This window comes from Macrotis lagotis, chromosome 1 (assembly GCF_037893015.1).
Source record: "Macrotis lagotis isolate mMagLag1 chromosome 1, bilby.v1.9.chrom.fasta, whole genome shotgun sequence".
Lineage (NCBI taxonomy): Eukaryota > Metazoa > Chordata > Mammalia > Peramelemorphia > Peramelidae > Macrotis > Macrotis lagotis.
The window spans coordinates 574,092,596-574,118,547 of NC_133658.1; the positions used below are offsets into that span (position 1 = coordinate 574,092,596).

At 38.3% G+C, this 25,952-nt stretch overlaps 2 protein-coding genes across 4 annotated transcripts in view; one reads left to right on the forward strand and one right to left on the reverse strand.

Annotated features, from left to right (window-relative positions):
- The window catches only part of RABL3 (RAB, member of RAS oncogene family like 3), a 62,245-nt gene extending 57,461 nt beyond the window's left edge, over positions 1 to 4,784 (reverse strand). The window contains exons 1-2 of one of the 3 annotated variants that reach the window (XM_074214604.1): positions 4,098 to 4,780; positions 2,928 to 3,047 (exon numbers count right to left, since the gene is read on the reverse strand). In XM_074214604.1, the coding sequence (XP_074070705.1) occupies positions 2,928 to 2,994 (67 nt within the window). In that variant the 5' untranslated portion in view covers positions 2,995 to 3,047; positions 4,098 to 4,780. Of the gene's footprint in view, positions 1 to 2,927; positions 3,048 to 4,097 lie in introns of all 3 variants that reach the window. The other 2 variants (XM_074214606.1, XM_074214605.1) reach the window with 2 other exon arrangements.
- Positions 4,449 to 25,952, forward strand: part of GTF2E1 (general transcription factor IIE subunit 1) — a 29,716-nt gene continuing 8,212 nt past the window's right edge. The window contains exons 1-3 of the mRNA XM_074214603.1: positions 4,449 to 4,538; positions 8,574 to 9,053; positions 23,103 to 23,304. Of these exons, the coding sequence (XP_074070704.1) occupies positions 8,579 to 9,053; positions 23,103 to 23,304 (677 nt within the window). The 5' untranslated portion in view covers positions 4,449 to 4,538; positions 8,574 to 8,578. The remainder of the gene's footprint in view (positions 4,539 to 8,573; positions 9,054 to 23,102; positions 23,305 to 25,952) is intronic.

Consider the following 25,952-nt stretch of genomic DNA (forward strand, 5'->3'; position numbering starts at 1 on the left):
CCAGAGGGGATCGATGTAGTGTTTTAAGAACTATTTTGCTTTTTGGTTCCATGATATCAGGGCAATTTTCCATCACTAAATCCTGTAATATTAAGCCCAGGCTTCCCCCCCACCCAATGTTTTCAGGAAGGTCTATATTCTTAGATTTTCCCTTCCTGATCTGTTCTTGAGGTCAGTAGTTTTGCTGATGAGGTATTTTACATTTTCTTCTAATTTTTTTGATCTCTTGGTTTTGTTTAGCACAATCTTGTTGTCTCATTAAATCATTAGTTTTCTCCAATTTCATTCTTTTTTTGAGATTTTTCTTCATTTATCTTTTGCAACTTCTTTTCCAGTTAGTCAACTCTATTTTTGAAGGAGTTTTCCACTTGCCCAAGTGTAGTTTTTGCATTTGCCCAAATGAAGATTTTAAAGAATCATTTTCTTTTTGCATTTACCCAATTGAAGATCTGAATTATTCTCATTTTTTATTTGTCCAATTGTATTTTCCAAGGATTTGTTTTCTTGTTGCGAGATGTTAATTTTTTCTTTCAAGGTGTTAATTTTCTCTTGAGTTTCTTTTCCCAATTTTTCCAACTGACTTTTAAACTCCTTCCTGATTTCTTCAAAGAAGTCTTTCTGGGCTGGAGACCAAGTCATATTCTCCTCAGCAGTGCTACATCTCTCTGGGTTAGAATCTTTTTCCTTCTAAGTATTTCTCCATGTGCCCTCCTTTACTCTAGCCTTTCTTCATCTTTCTAGGATCTTGTGTTGGGGGGGGGTGCAGCTGGCTCTCAGAGGTTTGCTTTTGAAGATCCTAGCTTTGTTCACTTGGTTTAGTAATTCCAAGGGTCTGCCAGTGGGGGGAGGGGGGCTGGTTTCTTTCTCTGGAGGGCTTGGGGCCCTCAGCAGCAGGGTCTGTGTTGACCTTGAACAATGTGCTGGGCCCTGGGGGAGGGAGTTAATCTCTTTCTCTTGAGTGAACTCTGTTGACCCAGCCTTAGTCTGAGGGGGTAGGGGATTGTTGGTTGTTTCTTCTGGGCAAAGGTCTCCACTGTAAGTACAGAGCTCAGGTTCCCAATCCAGCTGGTTGTTCTCCAGGGGTGCTCTGAAACTCTTTGCTGGAACTCAACCCCCTGCAGCTCCTCCCCACCCACCTAAAACTCCACAGCTAAAGTGGGATCTCACACCTGCTACTCAACAAAGTTGCTATGGCTGAAGCTGGCCCTCTGGCTTCCCCCAGCTGCTGTCCCTGCACTGACCCTCTACTCTCAGCTCCCGGTTCACCCACAGTCCCCTGAGACAGACCTTCTTGGTAGGTGTTTTTTCTCCTAGCTTCTCTTTCTGGGTTTTGTTAATCAAATTTCTGTTAAGAGGTTTCTCTTATGTTGTTTAGGGGAAAGAGGAGCACTTATCTCAGTGCCTGTCTTCTCTCCACCACCTTGGCCGGAAGTCCCATTTCAGTCTTATTAATGGAAATAGCATTGAAAAAGATCTATTGCCATGTCCTCAAAACCACTGGGCCATTTCATGTAACTTTGTTGACTTGCAAATGAAACCCTATCTGTGGGTGTGTTTGTAGGTGTATATAGACATATACATATGTATATGTAGGTAGGTATGTGTGGTGAGCTCCTTGACAATAAGGGCTGTCTTTTCTATCTGAATCCCCAGATTAACAGAGTGCTTTACCCATTGTAAAGCATTTAATGAATGCTTATTCATACATTCATTATAGCAAGCAGTATGAAATTTACTTACATTTACTCTTGTACTTAGAAAAATACAAAATAGTAAATACATCCTATATATCTTATAGGAGGATACTGAATTACAGACACTAGGAATCACTTTAGGAAAAGGAGTTCTGTGGACTCTTAACACAACACCCTTTCACCATTATACCCTGTATCCAGATGGAAAGACCAGCTTTTAGGTCAGTTTTCTTACTTTCCTCAACAATGAGTCAAATTTCAAAAGGGTTGCCTTTAATCCAGTTTCTCCTCCTCCCTCCTTCTCTCTCCAGGGTTAGCCCCACTTGGAAGTTATGCTGAAGAAAAGAAGAAGACATTGTAAGCCTACCACAGCTACGAACACCCCCAAACCAATTTCAACCTTCTTTTTCTGAGGGAACGTGCAGTCCATCTGACTAACCCAGCTCCTCTTGCTGACCTTTATGGGCAAAATACTTTCATCCTTAGAAAAATCCATACTCTTCTCTGACCAATATCTAGTCTCTTTCTTCCCCCTTTTCCTTTCATAATTCTCAAAAAAGGAGTGATGCTAAAAAGCCAGAACTTGATCATTGCAAGTTAAAGTGATAAAATTGTGATCAATTTAAGGAGCCAATTAAAATGGCAAGTAAAATTTATACGACTAAACCTGTCCAACTAGTAGAATTTACTTTTCACAGACCAAGTAAGAGTCAATGAACTGGGGCAATAAATAGAGCACCGGCCCTGGAGTCAGGAGTACCTGAATTCAAATCTGGGCTCAGACACTTAATAATTACCTAGCTGTGTGGCCTTGGGCAAGTCACGTAACCCCATTGCCTTACCAAAAAAAAAAAAGAGTCAATGAACTACAGGGAAGGCTTTCAAACTAGACAATCAATTTGCCCACTGGGTGGAGACCATCTCTATACATTTTCTCAATCTGCTCATTTACAATCATGAGCAAACAGGAAGAAATAGAGTTTTAAAAAACTGAGGAACTCCAAACTTCAGATTGATTTGACAATTCTCAGGAAAAGACGGCCTATAATTTTCAGATCCTTATAGTTTTTATGACTTCCAGCCTAGCCTGCAGAGATGATGCCTAAAGATCTTTGCCGCTCTAAATCTGTAGTGCATTTGGTTTCATAAAGTTACAAATTTTATTTTTGTACTTCTAAAAAGATTTCTACTAACAAACAAAAGACAAACACAAGGTAAACTAATTTTACTTGCCTCTTTCACTGCCTAGCCTGCAGAGATGACTCCTGAAGGTCTTTGCAGCTCTAAATCTGGGATGCATTTGGTTTTATAAATTTACAAATTCTGTTTTTTTTACTTCCAAAAAGCTTTCTACTAAAAAACAAAAAAGAAACACAAGGTAAACTAATTTTACTTGCCTCTCTCCCTACAATAGTAATAGGGTGTAAGAGAGGTAAGCTACATTTGTTTTTGTTGCTATAAGGTGGTTAAATTCCTTCCTCCTCCTCTCCAACTACTGAGCTCCCTGGCTTCCTGTAAGTACCTATTAAAATCCCCCACCCCTTTTATGATTAGGAAGGCTGGCCTTGAAAAGCAAGCTCCACTGCTATCCTCCCTCCCCGAGAAGCCCCCCTAACCTTAAGTGCATTTATGCCACACACAGCAAAATACCAATGAACACTGTTCAGAAAAAGAAATAAAAAATCCCTGTGCCTGCCTTCTCCCTCTTAGTTACTCACTCACATATTATATATAGTCTTATATATAATATATAAATTATGTAATATATAATTGTATATGATATATGTGTATATATGTATATTACATACATATTATATATAACATACAATATGTAATATATAATAGAACTTGCTATATGTGTGCCTATCTCTAGATGATGTAAACATGTCTGTATGCATGTGCCTGTCTACACATGTATGTTTGCATGCGGCTTCTCTCATTAGATGGTCAGCTCCCTGAGGACAGGGCACGCATAGTAGTGGGTGAATAAGTGTTGACTGGTTAAGCCTGGAGCTAAGCTCATCTGTGGCCACAGACTAGTATTTTGGTGGTTTTGCACTGTCCTGGTGTGGCTGCCGTCTCCCAGGACGCAGACCCTTCCCCCAGTAACTCCCCCAAAGTTGTTTACGCAGTTTGAGAAAAAAGGAACCAAAAACCCTGGAGAAGAAAGACACAACTGGGGGGAGGGGTCGTTCAAAAGCATGGGAGCACCGGAAGAGGAAACCCCGCCACCCAAGCAGCTTCCCAGCTAGGCCCGCTGGGAAATGTAGTTTTTCTCTCTGTACAGAGCCTGCGACTCCGGATGAAAAGCTTAAAGGCGACAAGAGGAGCCACGAGGAAGGGAGCGAGCTTCGGGAACTACGGCGTGATCGCGAGCAGAGAACAAAAACCAGGGTCACTCACCCGAGTCCCCCAGTACTAGCACCTTCACTCGATCCAGCGACGCCATTTTGAAGCTTCTAGCTACCAGCGGGCCCTTCCTGGTCTAGGGCCGGTTGAGAGAGATCTGGCTAATCAGAGCGCTTGTTCGGATGAGGCACCGCCCTCCACTCTATTTCATTGGGTAAGAGGAATGGGACGTCTTTTTTCTTACAGCATCCATTGGTTAGGTGTATCCTTCTTAGTTGTCTTTCCCGCGAGGAGACTGCTGGTCCCGCGTAGTGGGCGGGCTGGACTGGGCGCAGGGGGCGGCACTAGAGCCGGGGGGCGGGGCTAGAGGCGGAAGAAGGGCTGCGCGGCCGTGCCTGGGCGGCGCCGGCGTCGCGCCGGTGACGTGTTTTGTTGTGGACGGCGCCCGGTTGGCGCGCTGAGCGTGGTGCTCCCGGCTTCTGCCGCCTGTTTCTGGTGAGTGGGGCTCCCCGAGCCCCGGGCCCGCCTCCACCCCTGCCCTCTTCTGCGCCTCGGTTCTTTCCCCGCCGCCGGGTTTCTCCCCGGCTCCTCCTCAGCGCGCCCGGGGCCTCCGGGCCCGAGCCTGGGGAGCCGGGGGGGAAGCTCGGGGCTCCACTGGGCGAGTCCATGGCTACGTACTCCGGGCCTCCTGGGGGCCGGGAAGCTGAGGCTCGCAGAGCAGAGGGTCCCCTTGCCCAGCCCCCCCCCCGAGTTCTGGGGGCTTTCAGCCCTGACTTGGCCGCGAGGCCCTGCCTGGAGGGGTCCCTATTATGATGTGGAAAGGGAGGAGGGTCCAGGAGCCCACCTGGGGCAGGAGGCCTGGTCTGTTCCCGTAGCTCGGGAAGTTGGACCAGGTAAGGTTTCCGTGCTTCCCCCACCACACAGCGTTAAGTACGACTTCTCTCAAGAGCAGCGACTGTTGGGGTCTTTTTTTTTTAAAGTATTCAGGCACAGTTCCTGGCTCCTAATAAATACTCGTTAAGCTAACAAACACTGGAAAGAGCAGATCGATATTTTATTTATCAAACACTTGTTAATGTGCCTTTAGGGGAGAGAAAGGTAAAAGAAGGTCCTCGCCCTCGAGGAGCTCCCCATCTAATGGGGGCAGCATGCAAACAGCCATGAGCCAACGACATAGAGACAGGACAGATTTGGTGGGGGGATTGATTTTAGGGAAGGAGGAACCTGTCTTAAGGAGGCCTGGGAGGAAAGGCTGCTTTCTTGCAAAAGGTGGATCTTGAGCTGAGACCTGAAGGAAACCAGGGATAGGGAGGGGGGGTTACAGTGAAAGTGGAGTTTCCCTGGGAGGAAGAGCCGGGAGACCAGTGTCCCTTGGTAGCACAGAATGATTGAGTTCTGAGTGAACACTAGAGTTCAGTTCAAGGCTTACCACCTACACTTCTAGGCTCTGGAGATGTAATTAAAATTCTGTTTTAAAGGAGGATCCTTGGTGAGAAAGAGGGAGATTGTGGGATGAGAAATAGAGATTAGAAAGACCTTGCTTAGCTTAGGTAAAGCTTTTTTATTTTTTAAATTTATTTGATGTAGTTGGGTTTATGTGATTTGTCCAGAGTCACACAGTAAGTGTCAGCTGCCAGACCTCCTTCACTTCAGAACTGTTGCTTTCTCCTTTGTGCCATCTAGCTGCTTCTTAAGAGCTTTTTTTTAGGGTTTTTTTTCCTGCAAGGCAGTGGGGTTAAGTGGCTTGCCCAAGGCCACACAGCTAGGTAATTATTAAGTGTCTGAGGTCGGATTTGAACTCAGGTACTCCTGACTCCAGGGCCAGTGCTCTATCTGCTGTGCCACCTCGCTACCCCAGGAGCCTTTTTTTAAGTACTTACAGACCTTAGAGGATATCTAGTCCTTTATTTTACAGATGAAAAAAATTAAGGTACAAAAAAGTTAAATGACTTGCCCAGGGATGCACAACTATGAATATCTGAGGTCAGATTGAAGTCTACTCCTTCTGAACTCCAAGTCAGTGTAATGATCTATAATATACTACTTCATAGGAGTGCACTAATTCCTCCTGAATTGTCACAGAGACTAATGAAAGTAGACAAGTTTTTAATAACCCATTGGCATGAAAATCATATGCTTGAGAATCAGTTGACCTTTTTTGTAGTTTTTTTTTTGCAAGGGAAATGGGGTGAAGTGGCTTGCCCAAGGCCACACAGGTAATTATTAAGTGTCTGGGGCTGGATTTGAACTCAGGTACTCCTGACTCCAGGGCCAGTGCTGTATGCACTGCACCACCTAGCTGCCCCTCAGTTGACTTTTTAAAAAATTCTCTTACGTATCTTTGTTGCCACCTGTCTCCTGTGGGGAAAAACAGACACGAGAGCTTTCTTTTGAACTGGGCCTTGAAAAACTCTTCAGAGTTGAAGAGATAATCTAGATGAAAAGAATTTATAAGCCAAAGTAAAGTGCTCTTGCAGTTGACATAACCCAGTGTAGTTATCTACTCACACCGTTCCCCCCCCCCCCCCCCAATGATCCTTTCTCACACTGCTGAACCACATTCCTAGAAAAGACTTGACTATGAACTTCTTCCCTCAGGATTGTATGAGAAGAGTTAGGGGTGGATTTCCTAACTCCCTCCAGATGTATTCCCCAATACCATTCAAGGTTCAGCTCAAGTTGTAGCTTTTTTATAATGTTTTCCTTGAGAGTTCTAGAACTCAGTGAGCCTCCTTTGCTATACACTCCCAAATTACATATAGTTTATGCCATATGACTTAGTTCTTATCTTTTATTGTCTTGTTTTATTTTGCTATTTTTTGCTCATGGGCCCTTATTTTCATATGCTATGTTGAAATGAGTACCATAAACTTAATCAAGTTTTATTAGTGGAAAGTATCATTTGTTTGCAATGCAAAAAGAAAAACTATATTCCTTGCTGCTTGTGTAAATTGTGCTCTCAAGATTTTTGTAGATATGGAAAAGTAGATCTGAGTTGATAACATGTTCCAGTTGCCTTTTTTAATATAAGTTCCAATTTTTTCACCCCAAGACTTTGGTTTTCTCCCCTTTCCATGCTTTAAGAGTCTATTCATTATTGACTCAGAATTGTTGTTGCCTCCAACCACAAATTCCTTTGGGTATCTTCTGTTCTTCCCGTTTGTTTTTTTTTTCAGTGCCATTTCTGTTTCTTCATGAAGCACTTCAGGGACTGGGATGTTGAGTTCAAATATAAAGGTTCCATTCCCATTTGTGATGAAAAGTGTTTGTTTATGAAAATTTTTGTTTTTTTTTTCACTTTTCCTTAGTCTAATTTCATCCTTAAGTATTCTGAATAATTTTGTTTATTTGGGTCTCTCACCAATCTTTCTATAAACTTATGTTTCTGTCTACTATGCCTCACTTTTTAAAAAGTCAATATTACTTTTGTCAGGTCACCATATAAAATATTCTAAAGTGGTTTTGCTTTTGACCAGCATCTCTTACTACTTGGGAAGAAAATCAAATATTTGATAATGGCAGTTTCTAGGCTTTTTTGGTTTCTGTAATCATAGCAGTTGGTTTACATCAGTTAAACTTTCATTTAAATGCTGATAATGTGGATTGATGTTTCCAAACTTTCATCCATTTTTCATTTTTCAGTGTCAATAGCTTCTTCAAATAGGGCAGGTCATGTTGGAATTATGTTAAGTGAATAGTCTCTTATTTTTATTCTAGTTTGGTATTGATTTTTATCTTTAGGTTCTAACAAGTTAGTGTGAATGCATTGATAGTAATAGCAATCTTCTGTATAGTGCTTTTAGGTTTGTGAAATACTTTACTTATATTATCTTACTTGATTCTCAAGCAACCCCTTGAGGTAAGTACTGCTGTCCTCATTTTACAGATTCAGAAATTATTTACTCAGAGTCCCACATTTAGTCTGAAACAGGATTTGAACTCAGTTCTTTCAGACTATAAATCCAGTGCTCTATTTCATTCTGCAGCTAGACAGAAGATTCAGAAATGATCCAACATTAATAGCAAGTCATTTTCTTTCTCTTAAAACATCATGCAATTTCTTTGAGGGAAGGGTGGGAATGTAACCCCCTCCTACTTTCTTCTGTATAATTTAAAAACCTTTGGCTTCTCATTTCTCTTTTTGACTTCTACAATCCAGATTGCATTGAAGTATCTGGTTTAAAATGTAACGCTTAGTTTTATAATTGTGTACGAAAGCATATATTTTATTTAGAGACTCTTGTCAAGACCTTCATGGAATTTCTCTTGTCCTATGCAGCATGAATCACAATTATTTTAGTGGTGATCTTTTCACAAATTCTATTTATTAGTAATAAAGTTTGAGATGAGTAAAAGATTTTTTATTTAATGCCTTATTTTTAATCACCACCTTCCCTCCTTTTTATATACCAGTAGATCAGTAATAGATTATTCCTAAATTGAACCAATTAAATTTTCCTAATGTCTTGTCTTGAACCAATTAAATTCTCCTTATGCCTGGATTAATTTTTTTTTTCCTTCTTAATATAGGTTATATGAAAAGTGCTGGTTTTCTGCATAAAATGACTGACCCAGATGTCCTTACAGAAGTTCCAGCATCTTTGAAAAGACTTGCAAAATATGTGGTACGAGGCTTTTATGGCATTGAACATGCTCTTGCCTTGGATATCCTGATCCGAAACCCATGTGTAAAGGAGGAAGACATGTTGGAACTCCTGAAGTTTGATCGGAAACAGCTTCGATCAGTTCTGAATAACTTGAAGGGCGATAAGTTCATCAAATGTAGGATGAGAGTAGAGACAGCTGCAGATGGCAAGACTACTCGCCATAATTATTACTTTATTAATTATCGTCTTTTGGTTAATGTAGTAAAATATAAATTAGACCACATGAGGAGGAGGATTGAAACTGATGAAAGAGATTCCACTAATCGGGCTTCTTTTAAGTGTCCCACTTGCTATAGTACTTTTACAGACTTGGAAGCCAATCAACTCTTTGATCTTGGGACAGGTAAGGATATACTAATTACATAAATTTTCTTTTCAAGTGTTCATATTTTGTAATGGAAAAACAATGTCGTTTTTAGAAAATATACTAGATTTCCCTTTATTTTGCTCCTTTACCACCATCACCACCTCAATATGCTTTCATTTAAATTGCTGTCTCTTAACCATTCCCCAGTTTGAGCCTTTTTCACATGTACTTGAAATATAACTCAGTGTGTAATTGTATTTGAGTTGGTATGATTTAACTTTATTTCTTCACCCACTTGTTGGTCTGGTCATTTTTTTGAAACAAATATTATAGTTCATCTGAAAACTATAGAAGCTGAGTCTTCTTTTTCTCGATATATGTGCCTTCTGTTGTTTTCTAGGACACCAGGAACCCAGATAGAGGGTTTATCTGAGTTAATCTGTGCCCCTTATTGCCCTCACATTAGCAACTGAAGCCCCATTTGAGGAAGACTTTGCTAAACAATATTACAGAGGATGAGACAACTGAAGGGGGCTCTATGCTATACACCCGATCACAAGATGGGGGGAAATAATCTATGAATTGAAAAATATTTTTCTCTCATCCTAAGATAATGGAGATTCACAGTTCTTTTTCCATGTGGGGGGGGGGGGATGCCAAAATTCAGTAGGCTTCAACTTCATACTTTTTATATTATTTATAATTCTGGCAAATGAAGCTTATGATCTTTTTTTTTGATAAAAGTATTGCTTATTCATAAGTTTCTGAGTATTAACTGGTAGAATTAGATATAGAAATAAGAGTTGGGAAACTAGAGAAGATAATAAAAACTTTCTAAAACCCTTTGGATTTCAGGAACATTGTCATTCAATAAACTTCAGTAGGCCTTTACTATGGTCTCTCAGGTCCTTGTCTTGGGTCTTTTGTTTTGTTTTTTTTTTTGTCTTCAGTATAGAGCATTTCTGGTGCAGAAACTCCTTCCACTTATCAGAAATTTATAATCTTAGAAAATTGAGAAATTCAGTGACTTATCCACTATCACCCAGCTAGTAAGTCAGAGACAAGACTTCAACCAAAGTCTTTCTAACTTCAGGTCTCCCCTCACCTCCTTCCACCTACTGTGCTGCCTCTCCTTGGATCCTTAGTAAAGGTCAGTTGAACAAGTTTTGTTTTTTAGGATCTGAAAATGGAACTTCTGATCTAGAATATATATAAAAAAAAAATCTTTGAGAGAATTTATCTTTCCACAGTGAAGTTATGCAAAAATTATACTTAAAACAAATAAATTAAGGGAACTAGGATTATTTGTTTCCTTCAGAACTCCCCTAATACATTTAAAATTGATTTATTTAAAACTTGCTCAGTATCACAGCTATTGCATAAATTGAGATATGTCTGTATTTGGCATACATTTCATATAGTGATATCCAGTTGTAGTCTTAATCTCTACTTTTAAAATATACAAACTGGAAAACAGAAAAGAGCAATAAAAATATAATATATAAAATGGGTTTTGGGGATGAGAAATGAAAGGAGTTAGAATTGCTTAATCAGATAAAACTAAAGTAATTTAATGTTTTCAACTTCATATATGCATTTATTTTCATTTGTGTATATATGATTTCATATACATATATATATATACATATATATATATACTCATACACGTGAATGAAGGATTGTAATTGAGAATATTGATCAGTGTTTGTAGGGGAACCAAATAAAAGGAAATACAAATAAAAGGAAATATAATAGTGGACTGGTAGGTTTGATTGAAATTGTAGTCAGGTTTGATTTTAATTATTTTTAATTAGTTATAATTTAATCACTTTCCATTGTTTGAAATAACATGACTAGTGGATAAAGCATTGGCCTTGGACTCAGGAGTACCTGGGTTCAAATCCGATCTCATACAATAATTACCAAGCTGTGTGGCTTTGGGCAAGCCACTTAACCCCATTTGCCTTGCAAAAAAAAAAAAACAAACCCCGAAATAACATGACTATAGTGTTTAAGAAAAGAGATGTAGATTTCATTTTTAGAAAGTAATCATTTTAAAACATTGATGGGAGGCCCTTCAGATGAATTTTGCTTCTGTGCCTGAAAACAGTTATTAGTTGAAGCAGGTACTTATTAAATCATTTAGAATGAGCATATTAGAGCTTATACAGTGAGCATTTAGAGTGTCCATATTAATAAGTAAGTCAGGGATATTTGGGATTTAAACTTTTAGACAAAATTAGAAACCACGAGACTAGGGACTATATCATTTCTAGATATTTTAAATCTACAGTGCTCTCTGTACATAGTAGAAGCATAAATAAAACAATACATTATTGTTTTTTTCTTTTAATAAAGATACGTGATTTAATAGCATTACACTCTTAAACTTTTAATTGTTTTTTATCATAAATGTGAATTTCTGTTGATTTTTAAAAATTAACTAGACTTTCAACCAGGTCTATCTGAGAAATTAACTAATAGGATATGTAATACTTTGTTAATAGACAGGACAAGTGCTGTCCTCTTTCATTAGTTCTGAAATTTTTAGTCCAAATTCAGAATAATTTTGTCAGAAGGAAGGGAGGAAAAAAGCATTTCTATTTATGAAGACTTGACCACTGTTAGAAGCAGAATTGCCACCTTGTTTGGGTCTGAATCAAATTTATTTAAATGACTCAATTATTGGTATATTTGTTAAGTTAGCAAGTATTTAAAATGCCTTCTTTTGTCACAAAGAAGTGTCTGACAATGTGCCAAGCACTGGAAATACAATGAAGGGCAAAAAAGTTGTCATTCTCAAGTAGCTCACAGTCTAACTGGGGAGATAACATTCAAACAACCGTACAAGTAAATATATGCAGAGTAAATTGGAAGTAATCTCAGAGGGAAGACATTAAGGTCCAGGACTAGGAAACACTTTTTTGTAGAAAGTGAGACTTCAGCGGAGACTTGCAGGAACCTGGGGAGTAGAGATGAGAACAGAGGAAATTCTAGTCATGTGGGACAGCTAGTGAAAATGCCCAGAGTCCAAAGATGGGCAATGGAACACTGGATACAAGGGCACGTATAAGAGACATAAGAAGAGGGGTGGCTAGGTGGCGCAGTGGATAAAGCACCGGCCCTGGAGTCAGGGGTACCTGGGTTCAAATCCAGTCTCAGACACTTAATAATTACCTAGCTGTGTGGCCTTGGGCAAGCCACTTAACCCCATTTGCCTTGCAAAAACCTAAAAAAGAGAGACATAAGAAGACTAGAAAGATGGAAAGGGGCTAGATTTGAAGGGAGTTGAAAGCCAAACAGAAGCTTTTCAATTTAAAGGCGGGAGCCATAAGAAGTCTCTGAAGTTGATAGAATTTGGAAGGACAGGAAAGGGGTGGAATTGGTCAGACTTTCAATCAAGGAAGATTACTTTGACAACAGAGTAAAAAATGTACTTCAATGAGGAAAGACTGAGTAGGGGTAGGCTATTGTAGTGGCCTGGACTTGAAGTGAAGAGAACCTACCCCAGGGTAGTGGCGGCAACATGTGTGTTTATAAAACCCTATAATTGTCCTTAGAATTGTGAGGAGGATTTGAGATATTGCTATTATTGATTAGCATCCTGAGATTGGTGTACTTATTAATATTGCTCAGAGTCTTTTCAAGCTTTTTTTTGTTTTGTTTTTGGAGGATAAGAGGGGAAGTGAAGCACAGAGATGAGAGGAAAACAAAAAAAAATGTGGTTAGTATTTTGTCTTGGGGACAGCTAGATAGTACAAGTAGATACAGTGCTGAGCCTGAAGTCAGAACCGACCTCAGACATTAGCATTGTGACCCTGGGCAAGTCATTTAATCCTGTGTGTCACAGTTTTCCCCATCTATAAAACTAGCTGGAGGCCAGGTGGCACAGTGGATAATGCACCAGCCCTGGAGTCAGGACTACCTGAGTTCACATCTGGCCTCAGACAATAATTACCTAGCTGTGTGGCCTTGGGCAAGCCACTTAACTCCCTTTGCCTTGCAAAAACCTAAAAGAAAAAAGCTAGAGAAGGAAATTCCCAATAGGATCATGAGGAGTCAGATACAACTGAAATGACTCAACTGTAATTCTTTTTGAAGTTTTCATTCTTTCCAAGTTTAGTTTCTGGGATGTGAATTCAAAATCCCAGCTTAATCAGCCAGCCAACAAACATTCCTTAAATACTTTTTTATGTGCTGGACAATTTGCTAACTCCTGGTCCCCTCAAAGAACTTACACTCCATCCAAGGGTAGTTAAATCAGCAAATAAACAAAATTAAGTGTGTTTGTGTATACACAGAAATTATCTGCTTATGTCTTTGCAGTGGTAGGTCCAAAATACTTCACATACTTCTCTTTTATTGACAGTCCATCTTGTTTCATTGATGATTAGACTCAGATTTATAGGGGGGGATGTCCTTGGATTACATCTTAAACTCTTTTGCTCTTCATTACACATTATTATTCCATTCCCATGTTACTCCATTCCTGCATACAGAAGCAGCTTATGCTATTTTAAAGTCTTTTATTTGGTTATTTGTATCTTGCATTGTTTGTCATTGAAATTTTTAAATTTTACCACTATATATTTTGAAGTTTTTAGCATAGGTTATTAATTACCTTAATATTTTTCCTCTTGCTTCATTTTTCCACTTGTTCATGTATTCCTTGTAGAAAAGTCCATTTTTTTTCATTTGAGTATCTGCTTGCTACTTTTATAAAATTACTCCCTTTTGGGAGTCTAGATACAAAATAATTTTTGATATCTAGTTTCCAGTTTTAGTCTGTGCTTTTGGTTGGGGTGATTAGTCTCATTCATGGCCACCTGGTTTCCTCTCCAGTTCATTCCCTTTCAGTGTTCCCCTGGATCTTGAAGGTTAAAACCTCTCAATCTTTAGTGCCTTTTATGGTATCTCAGCATAAATGCTAGGGACTTTACCATCCCTGCATGCCAGGACTTTCCTATTCTGGGTCCTGCCACCTGCCATTAGTTATTGTCTTCCTCCCCCAGGTTTTTGCAACCTTGGCCATTGACCTGTTCTATGGCCCGGCCCAGCCCAGTGAGTGGGATATCAGGTACAGGCTTGACTTGTGTTTTTTCTTTCCTGTTGTTTATGGGCTTTTGGCTCACATTCTATGCAATTCTGGAGTAGAAGTCACTTTAGTAATGTCTTGCTGGACTTCTTAATAATTCTTTGGGCTTGTGCCATTTTTAGGCTTTTGCTGCAGTAGGTATATAGGAGCTGTATGGTCCTCTCTTTAAGTAGCTATCTTGGCTAGAACTTGTAGCACAATGTTAAGGGGCGGCTAGGTGGCGCAGTGGATAAAGCACCAGCCCAGGAGTCAGGAGTACCTGGGTTCAAATCCGGTCTCACACTTAATAATTACCTAGCTGTGTGGCCTTGGGCAAGCCACTTAACCCCATTTGCCTTGAAAAAATCTAAAATAAATTTTTTTTTAAATTGAACAAAATGTTAATTTAAGAACAGATTTACACTCTTATATACCATATCTTTTCATTTTTATTCTAATTTTTGCTAATCCTGCTCTTCTAACAAGTCAGGTATATGTAGTTATACACTAATGATTGAAAAATGATTCTAACAATAATTAGTTCTTGTTTAAAGTGTTTTTATTTTCTTTTAAAAAGATATTAAAAATGCAGTTCATGAAGTAGTTTATGGTATATTAGCCAGGACTTTGAGGTTTATTATAAACCAAAGTTTTAGCTCTTCAGTTTCTTGATCCTGAGCCATATCTTCCATCATATTTTTAACTATCCTTCCCAGTGTCCACCTTAGCATCAGATCCACCATTATCAAAGTGTACATTGATTTAATTTAGAGGATCTTATCAATTTTTTTCATAGAATTACCTCCTTGGCCTCTCCAGCAGATGTTGGCTTATGAGCCACAATTATCTTATTTACCTTTGCTCATTATGAGCACTCTAAGAGGAGATGACCAGGTGCCCCAATAATAATTGTTACCATGTGACACATGATACAAACAAGCTTTGTTAACTCCCTTGCGTCTCTTGAGAAGAATGTATAAAGCCATCCTTTGATTTCTCTGTATCTTCCTTGTGTCTTAGATTTTTACTTGGAGTGACATATATATATATATGTATGTGTGTGTGTGTATGTGTGTGTGTGTGTATATACACACACACACACACACACATACACACAAACTTAGCTAGACTGATCTTCAGAAAGTAAATCTGGTGTGTTGTCAAACCTAGAAATCCTTTCCAGTGTGATCAAATTTAAATACTTTGTGTTCCAATAGCATGGTGTTTGAGAACTCAGGTCAACTCCACTTCATGATGAGGCATTAGTATAGACTTTTGTGGAGAAATGGAGGAAGAGTATAATCAGTATTGTCTCATAAAACAAGAGAGAGGTATTGAAGGGAAAATCAGATCTATGGAAAACTTAATTGACTTTCGCAATCAGCTAGTTCACTCAGAACATTTAAGAATGAAACCTAAGGAATTTGTGGAAGACAACAAACAGGTTGTTAAAAGCAAAAAAAAAATTAGGATTTCTTACAGCAAACTATTTTCTCCATTAGTGATAATGCATCTGTCCCATTTCAGTGATCTTCAGGATCACAGGATGTTTGAATCATGGGGAACCAAAAGTTTCTTAAGCAATCAAAATTCTAGATCCCCCCAAAAGGCAGTGCAGAGATGAATATATGAGTATAAATAGATCCTAGTTTTTCACACCAATTGCAAGTTATTTGCAAAATCTATTGTAGACAATACCACCAGAAAGCTATAAGACTGAAAGGAAATAGGCTGGTTGGTCATGTAGCAAGAATGTGGGATGACTTAAATAGCAGCCCATTTGTTTTTATGATACATTGAAATCATTGAGACCATAGATACATGAAAAAGCATTAACACTCAAGTCATAGTTCTATTAAGTATTCAATTTTAAGCCTTTTGCATTTTTAATATTAGTTTTGAAAAAAGTCGTGTGCTAAAACTAAATTTTTTGGCATCTTATCTAATTTAATTTTAGACCTATAGTAGATTTGTGCTTACACACACACACACACAAACACACACACAGAGACATTTTTTTTCCAGAGTATATATGTCCATAGAATTTTTTTAATAGGATAATTTCTTCTCCCTGTTTCCATATCACTGCCCCTTCCTAGTTGTGCATGACAAATGCTCAGTCTTTGCTGGTTCTATCCCCTGCCCCCCCCCAAAAAAAAAAGCATTGTCTTTTTTCTGCATATATATTCTCCTCCTTAGCAGTCTCATCTTTTTCCTGTTAGAGCTTCAACTCCTTCTAATCTGTCCTCAAGATACTTCTGTATCTTCTATCTTAGATAGATCCATCAGAACTACAAACCATAAATATGTTCAAAATTAAACTTAGTTCCCAAACTCCCCAAAACTTAATCAGTTACCTTACTTCTTTTGATGGTATCATCTTCTGCCAGCTAGATGGATAGAGCACTGGCCTTGGAATCAGGAGGATGGGAATTCAAATCCTGCCTCAGACATTTGACTCCTAATCTTGGGCAAGTCATTTAATTCTGATTGCCTCACATCCAGGACCATCTCCAGTTATCCTGATTCATATCTGGCCACTAGACCCAGATGGCTCTGGAGAAGAAGGTGAGGATGATGATGTAGCACAGCACCCCTCACTCATCCAATTCATATGTTGTCATGGCATCACCTCCTTGATGCCATGTTCTTCGAGAATGAAGGACAAACATTAATGTTGGGGTCATCTTTAATGGATTGCTACTTATTGGGAATGTTGAATAAGGAATTCAGGCTTGTGACTATTTGAAGCTTCTTCCATCCCTAGAATTCTGCAAAATTTTGGAAGGGGGGATTTATAGAGATAGATGATCAGTGAACCTTGAAGCTTATTTAGACCACAGAAAAAAGCAGGGACAACAGAGAGCAGAGTAGGATGGTAATAATGTCACAATTCAGGTCAGTTTCAGGAAGGATCATGAGGTTTAGTGTTAGAATAGCTCTTTAGCTATAATTTTGTTCAAACACTTCATTTTATAGATGAAGAAACAGAGACACAAAGTAGTTAAATGATTTAGAGATCCAGGATTTAAACTCAGATTCATGGAATAGTCAACATTCAATCATTACTAAGTGTCTCCTGGTTGTTATGAGGTCATTGTTTTAATAATTTGGATTTGGAGTAAGGAGTGGGGAAGGGAAGAGATCTGAAACCAAAAAATTGTCTTGCATACTAAAACACAAAAATTCATTGTGGATTATAAATGAAAATCAATATATTGGTCAATATATGCTATAGAATTTAAGTAGTCCTTCTAAAATTTCTAAATATATTCTGTGCCAGTTGAGAACATTAACATGCTAGTGGAGAAAGAGATGCACTCTCTCAGTGCTGACTGAGTAAAGATCAAAAAGATTGGAGACCTCAGTGAATTATTTTTTCTGCAAAGGATCATAAATTTGACACTTGAACAAGTAACAAGTTCAGAAACTGTGGAATAGGAGTGAGCCAAAATTCCTTCCTCCCTTTCTCTTCCCACAATGCTCCCCAGCATAATAGGGCCTTAGCAATGTTGCTGTTATGCTTAACTGCAGAAAAAGATCATACATGGCCCCTCCAGAAACATAAAGTACTCAGCTCCAACACAAAGTCCCAAATAGAGGAGATAAAGAAACAAAAAATTATTATGATGGCAGGGATATCAACCCAGAAGGGACTCCAGAATTACTAGCAGTGCCTCAAAGAAAATCACAGCTAATCCAAAAGAGTGATTTTGATATTACAAGGAAGTGAAAAGCCTAGAGGAAAGAATTGGAGGATGGGGGGGGGGGGGGAGAATAGGATGAGATTAATGGAGAAGAGAATTAGCAATACAAAACAATACCCAAATTATAGAATCCCTGAAAATTAGAATGGACCAAACAGAAATTTTTGACTTAAGACAACAAGAAATATTAAAAGAAAGTCAAACCATTGGAAAAAAAAAGAAAATCTCACATATCTCCTATAAAAAAAACAACTGATGTAGGGAGCAGATCAATGAGTGGTAACTTAAGAATCATTAATTATTGGGGCAGCTAGGTGGCGAAGTAGATAGAGCGCTGGCCCTGGAGTCAGGAGTACCTGAGTTCAAATTTGACCTCAAACACTTAATGATTACCTAGCTGTGTGGCCTTGGGAAATCCACTTAACCCCATTGCCTTGCAAAAAACTTTTTAAAAAAGGGAATCATTAATTACCTATTAATTGTAAGCCCCCCCCCAAAAAAAAGTCTTGGTAACATTTTTCAGTAAATCATGAAAAAATGCTTCCCAGGCATGTGTTAGAATCAGAGGACAAAGTGAAAGGTAAAAGGAATCCACTAATCATGAAAATTTCCAGGAACATAATAACCAAAATACCAACATTTAAGGTCAAAAAGAAAAATACTGCAGTCAAAAGTCCAGTACCAGTGAAGTGTAGTAATTATACTAGATTTAGTAGTTTCCACTCTAGGGGAGCAGAAAATATGGAATATATTCCAAAAGACTAAAGATAGACCTATAACCAGTAATAAGTTTCATCTCACATCCATTAGAACAGCATATCTGACAAAAAAGCAAAATGATGATTGTTGGGGAGGCTGCCAGAAAATGTTTCATCGAAATTGTATTATCATTGGTATTCTTTGAATTGGTATGGCCATTCTGGAGAGTAATTGGAACCTACCCCAAAAGTACCTATACCCTTTGATCCACCACTGCCATTACTAGAACTGTACCTTCAAAGAGATGAAAGAAAAATGAAAAGGTCTTATATAAGTTTATTTTATATTATTTTATTTTATTTATTTTTAGGTTTTTGCAAGGCAAATGGAGTTAAGTGGCTTGCCCAAAGCCACACAGCTAGGTAATTATTAAGTATCTGAGGCTGTATTTGCACTCAGGTACTCCTGACTCCAGGGCTGGTGCTCTATCCACTGTACCACCTAGCTACCCTACCCCCCCCATATATGTTTAAAAATATTTTTGTATTATAGGAAATGATGAAAAAAGTTTCAAAAAAAAAACCATGCATATAGAAGACTTGTTTGAATTGTAGAAGTGTGAGAAGAAACAAGAAAATTTATGGAACAATAATATTCATTATAATGCTTTAAGATTTGCAAAGTACTTTACAGATACTTCATTTAACTTTATAACAACCTTGGGTTGCTATTATTTCCATTTTACAGTTGAGGAAGCTGAGACAGAATGAGATTGTGAGACAGCTAGTTTAGTAAGTGTTTGAGGCCAGATTTTTAACTTAAGTCTTCCTGGTCCTGAGTACAACTCTTGTCTATCCTGCCATCTAGTTCCCTTGCCACGTTATAAATACCTCAACGTTGTGAAAACAACTTATGAAAAGCCTAAGAAAACTGGTCAAAGCAGTACTGAGTGAGCCAGTGATAAATACTGTCTACCTCTTGATAGAGAGGTGTTGGGGAATGATAAGCAGAATGAAACACATTTTTGGACATGAACAACATTGGGAAAAAAAAAAATACATATATATATATATATACTTATTTTGTTATAAATGTTTTGTTTTCCATTTTCAAGTGGAGTTGGGGATGGGAGGGAAGAATACTTAATTAAAAAGGATATCATTTATTTTAGAAAAGAGACTATTTTGGTCATAGGTAGATATATATATATACACACACATATGTGTGTGTGTGTGTAACATATATATATATGTGTGTTATATATATGAACATGTTTTTTGAAACAGGCAAATTAAAATTTTATCTTCATTTTACAAATGGGAAAATAAAGTTCAAAGAAATTCCATGATATGTTCAGTCACAGAGCCAGATTTGAACTTAGCCTTTCTTATATTCTTATTCCATTATGTCATATGCTACTCAGTTGAATATTGATGTTCAAATGTATCATGCAGATGATATTGGTTCAGAGTAATAAAGTCATTATTGAAGGTGTTAATTGGGAAACTTGTATTTGAAGTGGACCTTAAAAGGATGAATTTGAATAGGAAGAGAAAAGGCAGTGAGTCATTACTGGAAACTTCGAGGTGGGAATGAACAAGAGAATGAGGCAACTATCCTTTTTGTAGAGAATGGGTATTTGGCATTCAGAACCACCAATTTAGCTACGTAGAATGGAGCATCTTATAGAGATCCTTGAATACTAGGGTGAAGAGTTTGGATTTGAGCTTAATCTTATTTACAAGCTATCAAGAGGGCTCTTAAGTGGAGGAGTGATATTGGAAAGCAATATTTGAGGAGAATTAGTCTTATGACTGTGTGTAGGATGGATGGGAGTGGGAAGAGACTGGAGCTAGGCTGGAATTAGCCAACACCTAATAATGTGGGCCAGGACAAGTGATGGTTGTGGTACTGGAAATTGACTACAAGAGAACAGGAGTTGATGGTAGATTATATATAAGGAATTGGAAATTGGGATGACCTGAAGTGGGAGACTGAGTGTGAAAGTTGTTTAAGATGGGTTTTATAGTGGTCTTAATGTTTTTCTCAAATTATGGAGGATAATTTAACCATTTCATGCTACAAAAATTCTATCAAATTGATATTTAATGTATTATATTTGTATGTATTCTACTGTGGTCTGTTGTCTTAGTTCTTTTCATTTATTCGTGTCAAGTAACAAGGATCAAATGTATTTCACTGAAAAACTTAGACTAAAACTTGACAATTTCTCCCACAGATCTCTCCACCCTGCATGTAAATGGTTTTTTTTTTTTATATTGTTAAAAGGAAAAGGTAGATTGCAGAGCTAATTTATTCTCTTCTGTTGTCACTTAAAGTACTGGGATCCCAAAGTAACTTGTCTTAGGTTTATAGTGAATAGAATTATTGAGCTAGAAGAGATCAAGATCTAGTCCAATCCCTTCATTTTATAATGAAGAAACTAAGGGGCAGATATTTGGAGTGAGGTGCCATAGTTATACAAAATTTAGGGTCAGAGCCTAGGCTTAAACCTGAATTTTAGTCAATTCCCAGTCTAGCCCTTCCTTCATTGTACTATGAACTCTCCTTTTACTCAGACCTAAACCTGGGACAGTAATTAAGCACTATTTCTGAGGCACTTGGGCAGTGATCCCCAGTCAGTCTTGAGTTAATGATTTTTTTTTTACTACTTGTTTCATGTGTGGTCACCACCAGCCTCTAAACACTCTCAAACTGTTGTAGCTTATGACCTTCTGGTTTCCTCTGCAGGTAGTATAAAAATAAATGTGTGGTGGTGTGGTGGTGGTGGTCCTTTGAAAGAGTCAGATGTTTGACACATTTAGATAAAATTTTATTGAATTCATTCATTAGAACTTCCTTATTGTTAAAATGAGCAGAATATATGTAGCACTGAACTCTTATTAAACCACACAAGTAGGAGATCCATTTATCTCTGTGTGTGTGTGTGTGTGTAAATTTTTTTCTTTTTTTTTGCAAGGCAAACAGGGTTAAGTGACTTGCCCAGGGCCACACAGCTAAGTAATTATTAAGTGTCTGAGAGGCCGGATTTGAGCTCAGGTACTCCTGACTCCAGGGCCAGTGCTCTATCCACTGCACCTAGTCGCCTCATAAAATTATTTTTTAATTAGTGTTAGGGAATTAGGTTTGAAGAATTTATTGGAATAAGGTAGTTTCTTAAGATATGTGATAGGTTTCAATAAAATACTGCAAGAAGAAAGGGAGGGAATTATGCTCATTCTTTAAAGAGTATAAGAAATTATGTGTGCTTAGCTTTAATATTCTGTGAGTCAACAGAGTAGTGCTTCTTTTTTTTGCAATTAAATTAATTTTTCCCCCAATTATATGTAAAAATAGTTTTCAGCATTCATTTTCATAAGATGGAGTTTCAAATTTTTTTCCCCTTCTTCTCTTCCCTCCCCCTCCTCAAGATAGCAAGCAATTTGATAGATTATATATGTACAACACATACAACATATACAACATTTCCATATTGGTCATGTTATGAAAGAAGAATCAGAACAAAAGGGGATAACCACGACAAAGAAAAAGCAAAAAAACCACAAAAAATTAAAATAATAAGACTTGATCTACATTCAGACTGCATAGTTCTTTATCTGGAAGTTTGATTATAAGTCTTTTGGCATTATCTTGGGTCACTATATTGCAGAGTTGGTCATTGAACAATGTTGTTACTGTAGTGTGTACAATGTTCTCTTGGTTCTGTTCACTTCACTTAGTATTAGTTCATGTAAGTCTTTCCAGGTTTTTCTGAAATCTACCTGCTCATCATTTCTTATAACACAATAGTATTCCATCATATTCATATACCACAACTTGTTCATCCTTTCTCCAAATGATGAGTATTGCCTCATTTTCCAATTCTTTGCTACACAAAAAGAGCCAGCAGACTACTTCTTAAAAACAACTACCATATTCTGTTCTGCTGTTTTGATTTCTGGTTCTCTGCATGTATGGTATTTACCCTATTCGGTTAAAGGTTCCAAGAGGGCAAAGTCTTGGTCTGATGCATCTTTGTAGCTCATCTAGAAACTCCCTAGCATAATATTTTACAGTGCTTAATAGTAATGAAGTTAACTTCCAACAACACAAGAACCTTGTATTGACATCCATATTAAAAATAAGCAACAATGAGTGGCTAGGTGGCACAGTGGGTAGAGCACCGGCCCTGGAGTCAGGGGTACCTGGGTTCAAATGCGGCCTCAGATACTTAATAATTACCTAGCTGTGTAACCTTGGGCAAGCCACTTAACTCCATTTGCCTTGCAAAAACCTAAAAAAAAAAAAAAAAATAACCAACAAAAGTGAAAAGGACTTGAAGAAAAGAAAGAAAAATCTAGTTGTGTCCTTATAAATATTTTACCCATTCTGATGAGACCTATATCCAGTAGCATAACTGATCTTTCTTTGTGTGGTTAAATACCTGTGGAACAAATGTCTGGAAAAGAAGGTGCGCTTGGGGTGGAATTTGGTTTTGAGTTTAAAATGAACCCCAAATATTTGCTTTTATTTGAAAATGCTACCACAGAGAGATTGATTGGGTGTCTCTGGTTCACTAATCACAAGCTTTTGTTGTCTGTGTAGGAATTTTCCGTTGTACCTTTTGTGAAGCAGAAGTGGAGGAGGATGAGTCAGCAATGCCCAAAAAAGATGCTCGAACAGTTGTGGCAAGGTTTAATGAACAGATCGAGCCCATTTATGCACTGCTACGAGAGACTGAGGATGTTAACTTGGCCTATGAAATCCTTGAGCCAGAACCCACGGAAATCCCAGCCCTAAAACAAAGGTGGGTTATGAGAACTTATGCCCTTATCAAAGATACTTTCAAATTGAATCTGTCTTCAATGTTTGGGTTTCTGCAGGATTTCTTAAGAGGCTATCCATTAGCAACTAGTAGTGTATTGCTAATCGATTTCCCTAACCCAGAAAGTTGAAGCTTTGATTAGATTCTGGCAGAGTCTTCAAGTGCTAATTTTCCCAAGTACACCACAAAAAGAAATAAAATCTTGTGATTGTAATCGTTTCAAAGTGTAGACAAAGTTATCTGAAGCTCAGCAGAAGTAAAGTAAAAGAGTTCCATAATTACTGACTCTAGGTTAAAGGATGGATAGGAAGGTCCAGCAGAGAGCTAATCCAACTTGGAGACAATGCAGAACCAGGTCTCCAGTTGTCTCTTAATCTCCAAATTCTAGGGTTTTTTTCCCCAGCTTTCATCTGCCAACTTCTCTGCTGTTTTTGATAATGTTAGTCTTTCTTTGTTGACATTATTTTGCAAAAACAGACTTTATTGGAGTTAGAAGTGGAAAACTAGCAGAGTGTGGTCATAGAGTAGAATTCCTTTTCTTGGAGGTATTGCTAATCCCAGTGGTGACAAAATCCAAGTCGTGACCATGTTTGTGGGTAGGTAAATTCTAGAAAAGAATGAAGGGCATTGTAGTTAGGGAGTTTGAGGACCAGGATCATTGTGGATGATAGCCATAGAGAATAAACATGGAGAGATAGCCTGGAATCCAGGTGCTAAATGTCATCAGAAACTGGGTAATTTTCACCAGAAGAATATATATCTCCTTCTGAGAAGAGGTTGTTAAACAGTTTTATCAGAATGTGGTCTAGTAGCTGCAGTGGGGGAGGTAGACATTTGCCTACTGATACCTCTTCCTGGCCCTGTGGATCATGGAAAAGTTGGAATAAGCAATTTCCACAGAAGAAATCTGCAAAAGAATATCAATTAAAATCTAGAAGGATGGTAATGAGTTATGTTTTAGACATTGAGTTAATTCCTTTGTTGAAAAGATCCAAGATAATGGGAGGAAAGAGGAAAAGGGGGGTATGAAAAGAGGGGAGCTTCTTCATTATAGATTGGAATTTCTGAGTGAAGGGGATAATAGTAGAACCATCCCCTTCATCACAAATTCTTACTGCTCCACCCTTGGATAGTTGTTCAGGGTATTACTTGTGCTCTGATTTCACTTTCTTCCCTTCTTGTCTTGGCCTTGTAGTTAACCAATTCTCTCCATTTTGTCCTCTATTCTTGGACCTTTTCCCTCTTTAATCCCTTTTCAAATCACAGGCCTGAATTATTCCTACTACCTATGTGCTATTGAATAATGTTGGGAGAGATCACACCCATTCTGATAGGATAGTTCTAAATTTGTTAGCTGTTTTCACTACAAAGAGGAAATCTTTTTAATTCCTCCCCAGGTTATATCCTCTTTCTTACCTCAAAGAAGTTATTCCAAATCTCTTCTTTCCTAAAAACTTTCTGCTCTTTTTAGCTGGCCTTCACCTCTTCATTTACTGAGAAAATTGAACCTTTTTACTAAGAATTCCCTCTTCTCCACTTTTCTCTACCTCATCAATCATTCTCTCTTTTTACCCAGCCTCAGATAATGAGATGGCTCGTTTTGTCAAGGCCAACCTCTTCACATATGCTAAGAATCCCCTCTCCCATCTTTTCTAGTAGATTTCCCCCCTTAGTCATTCCCTCTGATCCTCTAATCTTCAACTTCTTCCTCACTGATTTCTTATTACTTACTCCTCATAGGACAGGACAGTTCCTACCCTTGAGAAGCTTTCATTCTAATGGTAGAAATGACCTATAAAAAATAGTCTTGGGGGGGTGGCTAGGTGGCATAGTGGGGTGGCTAGGTGGTGTAGTGGATAAAGCACCGGCCTTGGAGTCAGGAGTACCTGGGTTCAAATCCAGTCCTACACACTTAATAATTACCTAGCTGTGTGGCCTTGGGCAAGCCACTTAACCCCATTTGCCTTGCAAAAACCTAAAAAAAAAAAAAGTACTCTTGGAGAAGATGACACTAGTAACTGACAGGGGAAGCCCCCTGAGGAAGGTGATGACATGTAGATTGAGTTTCCGTAGAGAAGACTATTCCAGGTTTGCGAGAGACCCAGGATAAAGGAACAAAGGCAGCAGACAAAGTCTTGGGAGAAGGGAGAAGAACTACAAGTTGGTCACTGTGGTTACACTATTGAATATATGGAGAGAAATAATACATAGCTAGGAAGGACCAAATTGTAAAGCACTTTAAATGCCTTTACTTTTAATCCAAAAGGTGATTGGGAGGGTGGCTAAGTGGCACAGTGGATAGAGCACTGGCCCTGGAGTCAGGAGTACCTGAGTTCAAATCCGGCCTCAGACACTTAATAATTACCTAGCTGTGTGGCCTGGGCCAAGCCACTTAACCCCATTGCCTTGGAAAAAAAAAAAAACCAAAACAAAACAGAAGGTGATTAGGTCCACTAGAAAAGAACAGACTTGAGGCAGAGAGATCAGTAGTGTAGTCAAGAGCTGTTGAAGATCTGAGTTCGGGTGGTGGCTTTGTGAGTGGAGAAAAGAGAACATTTAGGAGAGACATTGTTAAGGCATAAATGGCAAGATTTGGCAATGAATTGGACATGTGGGGATAAGAATGAAGA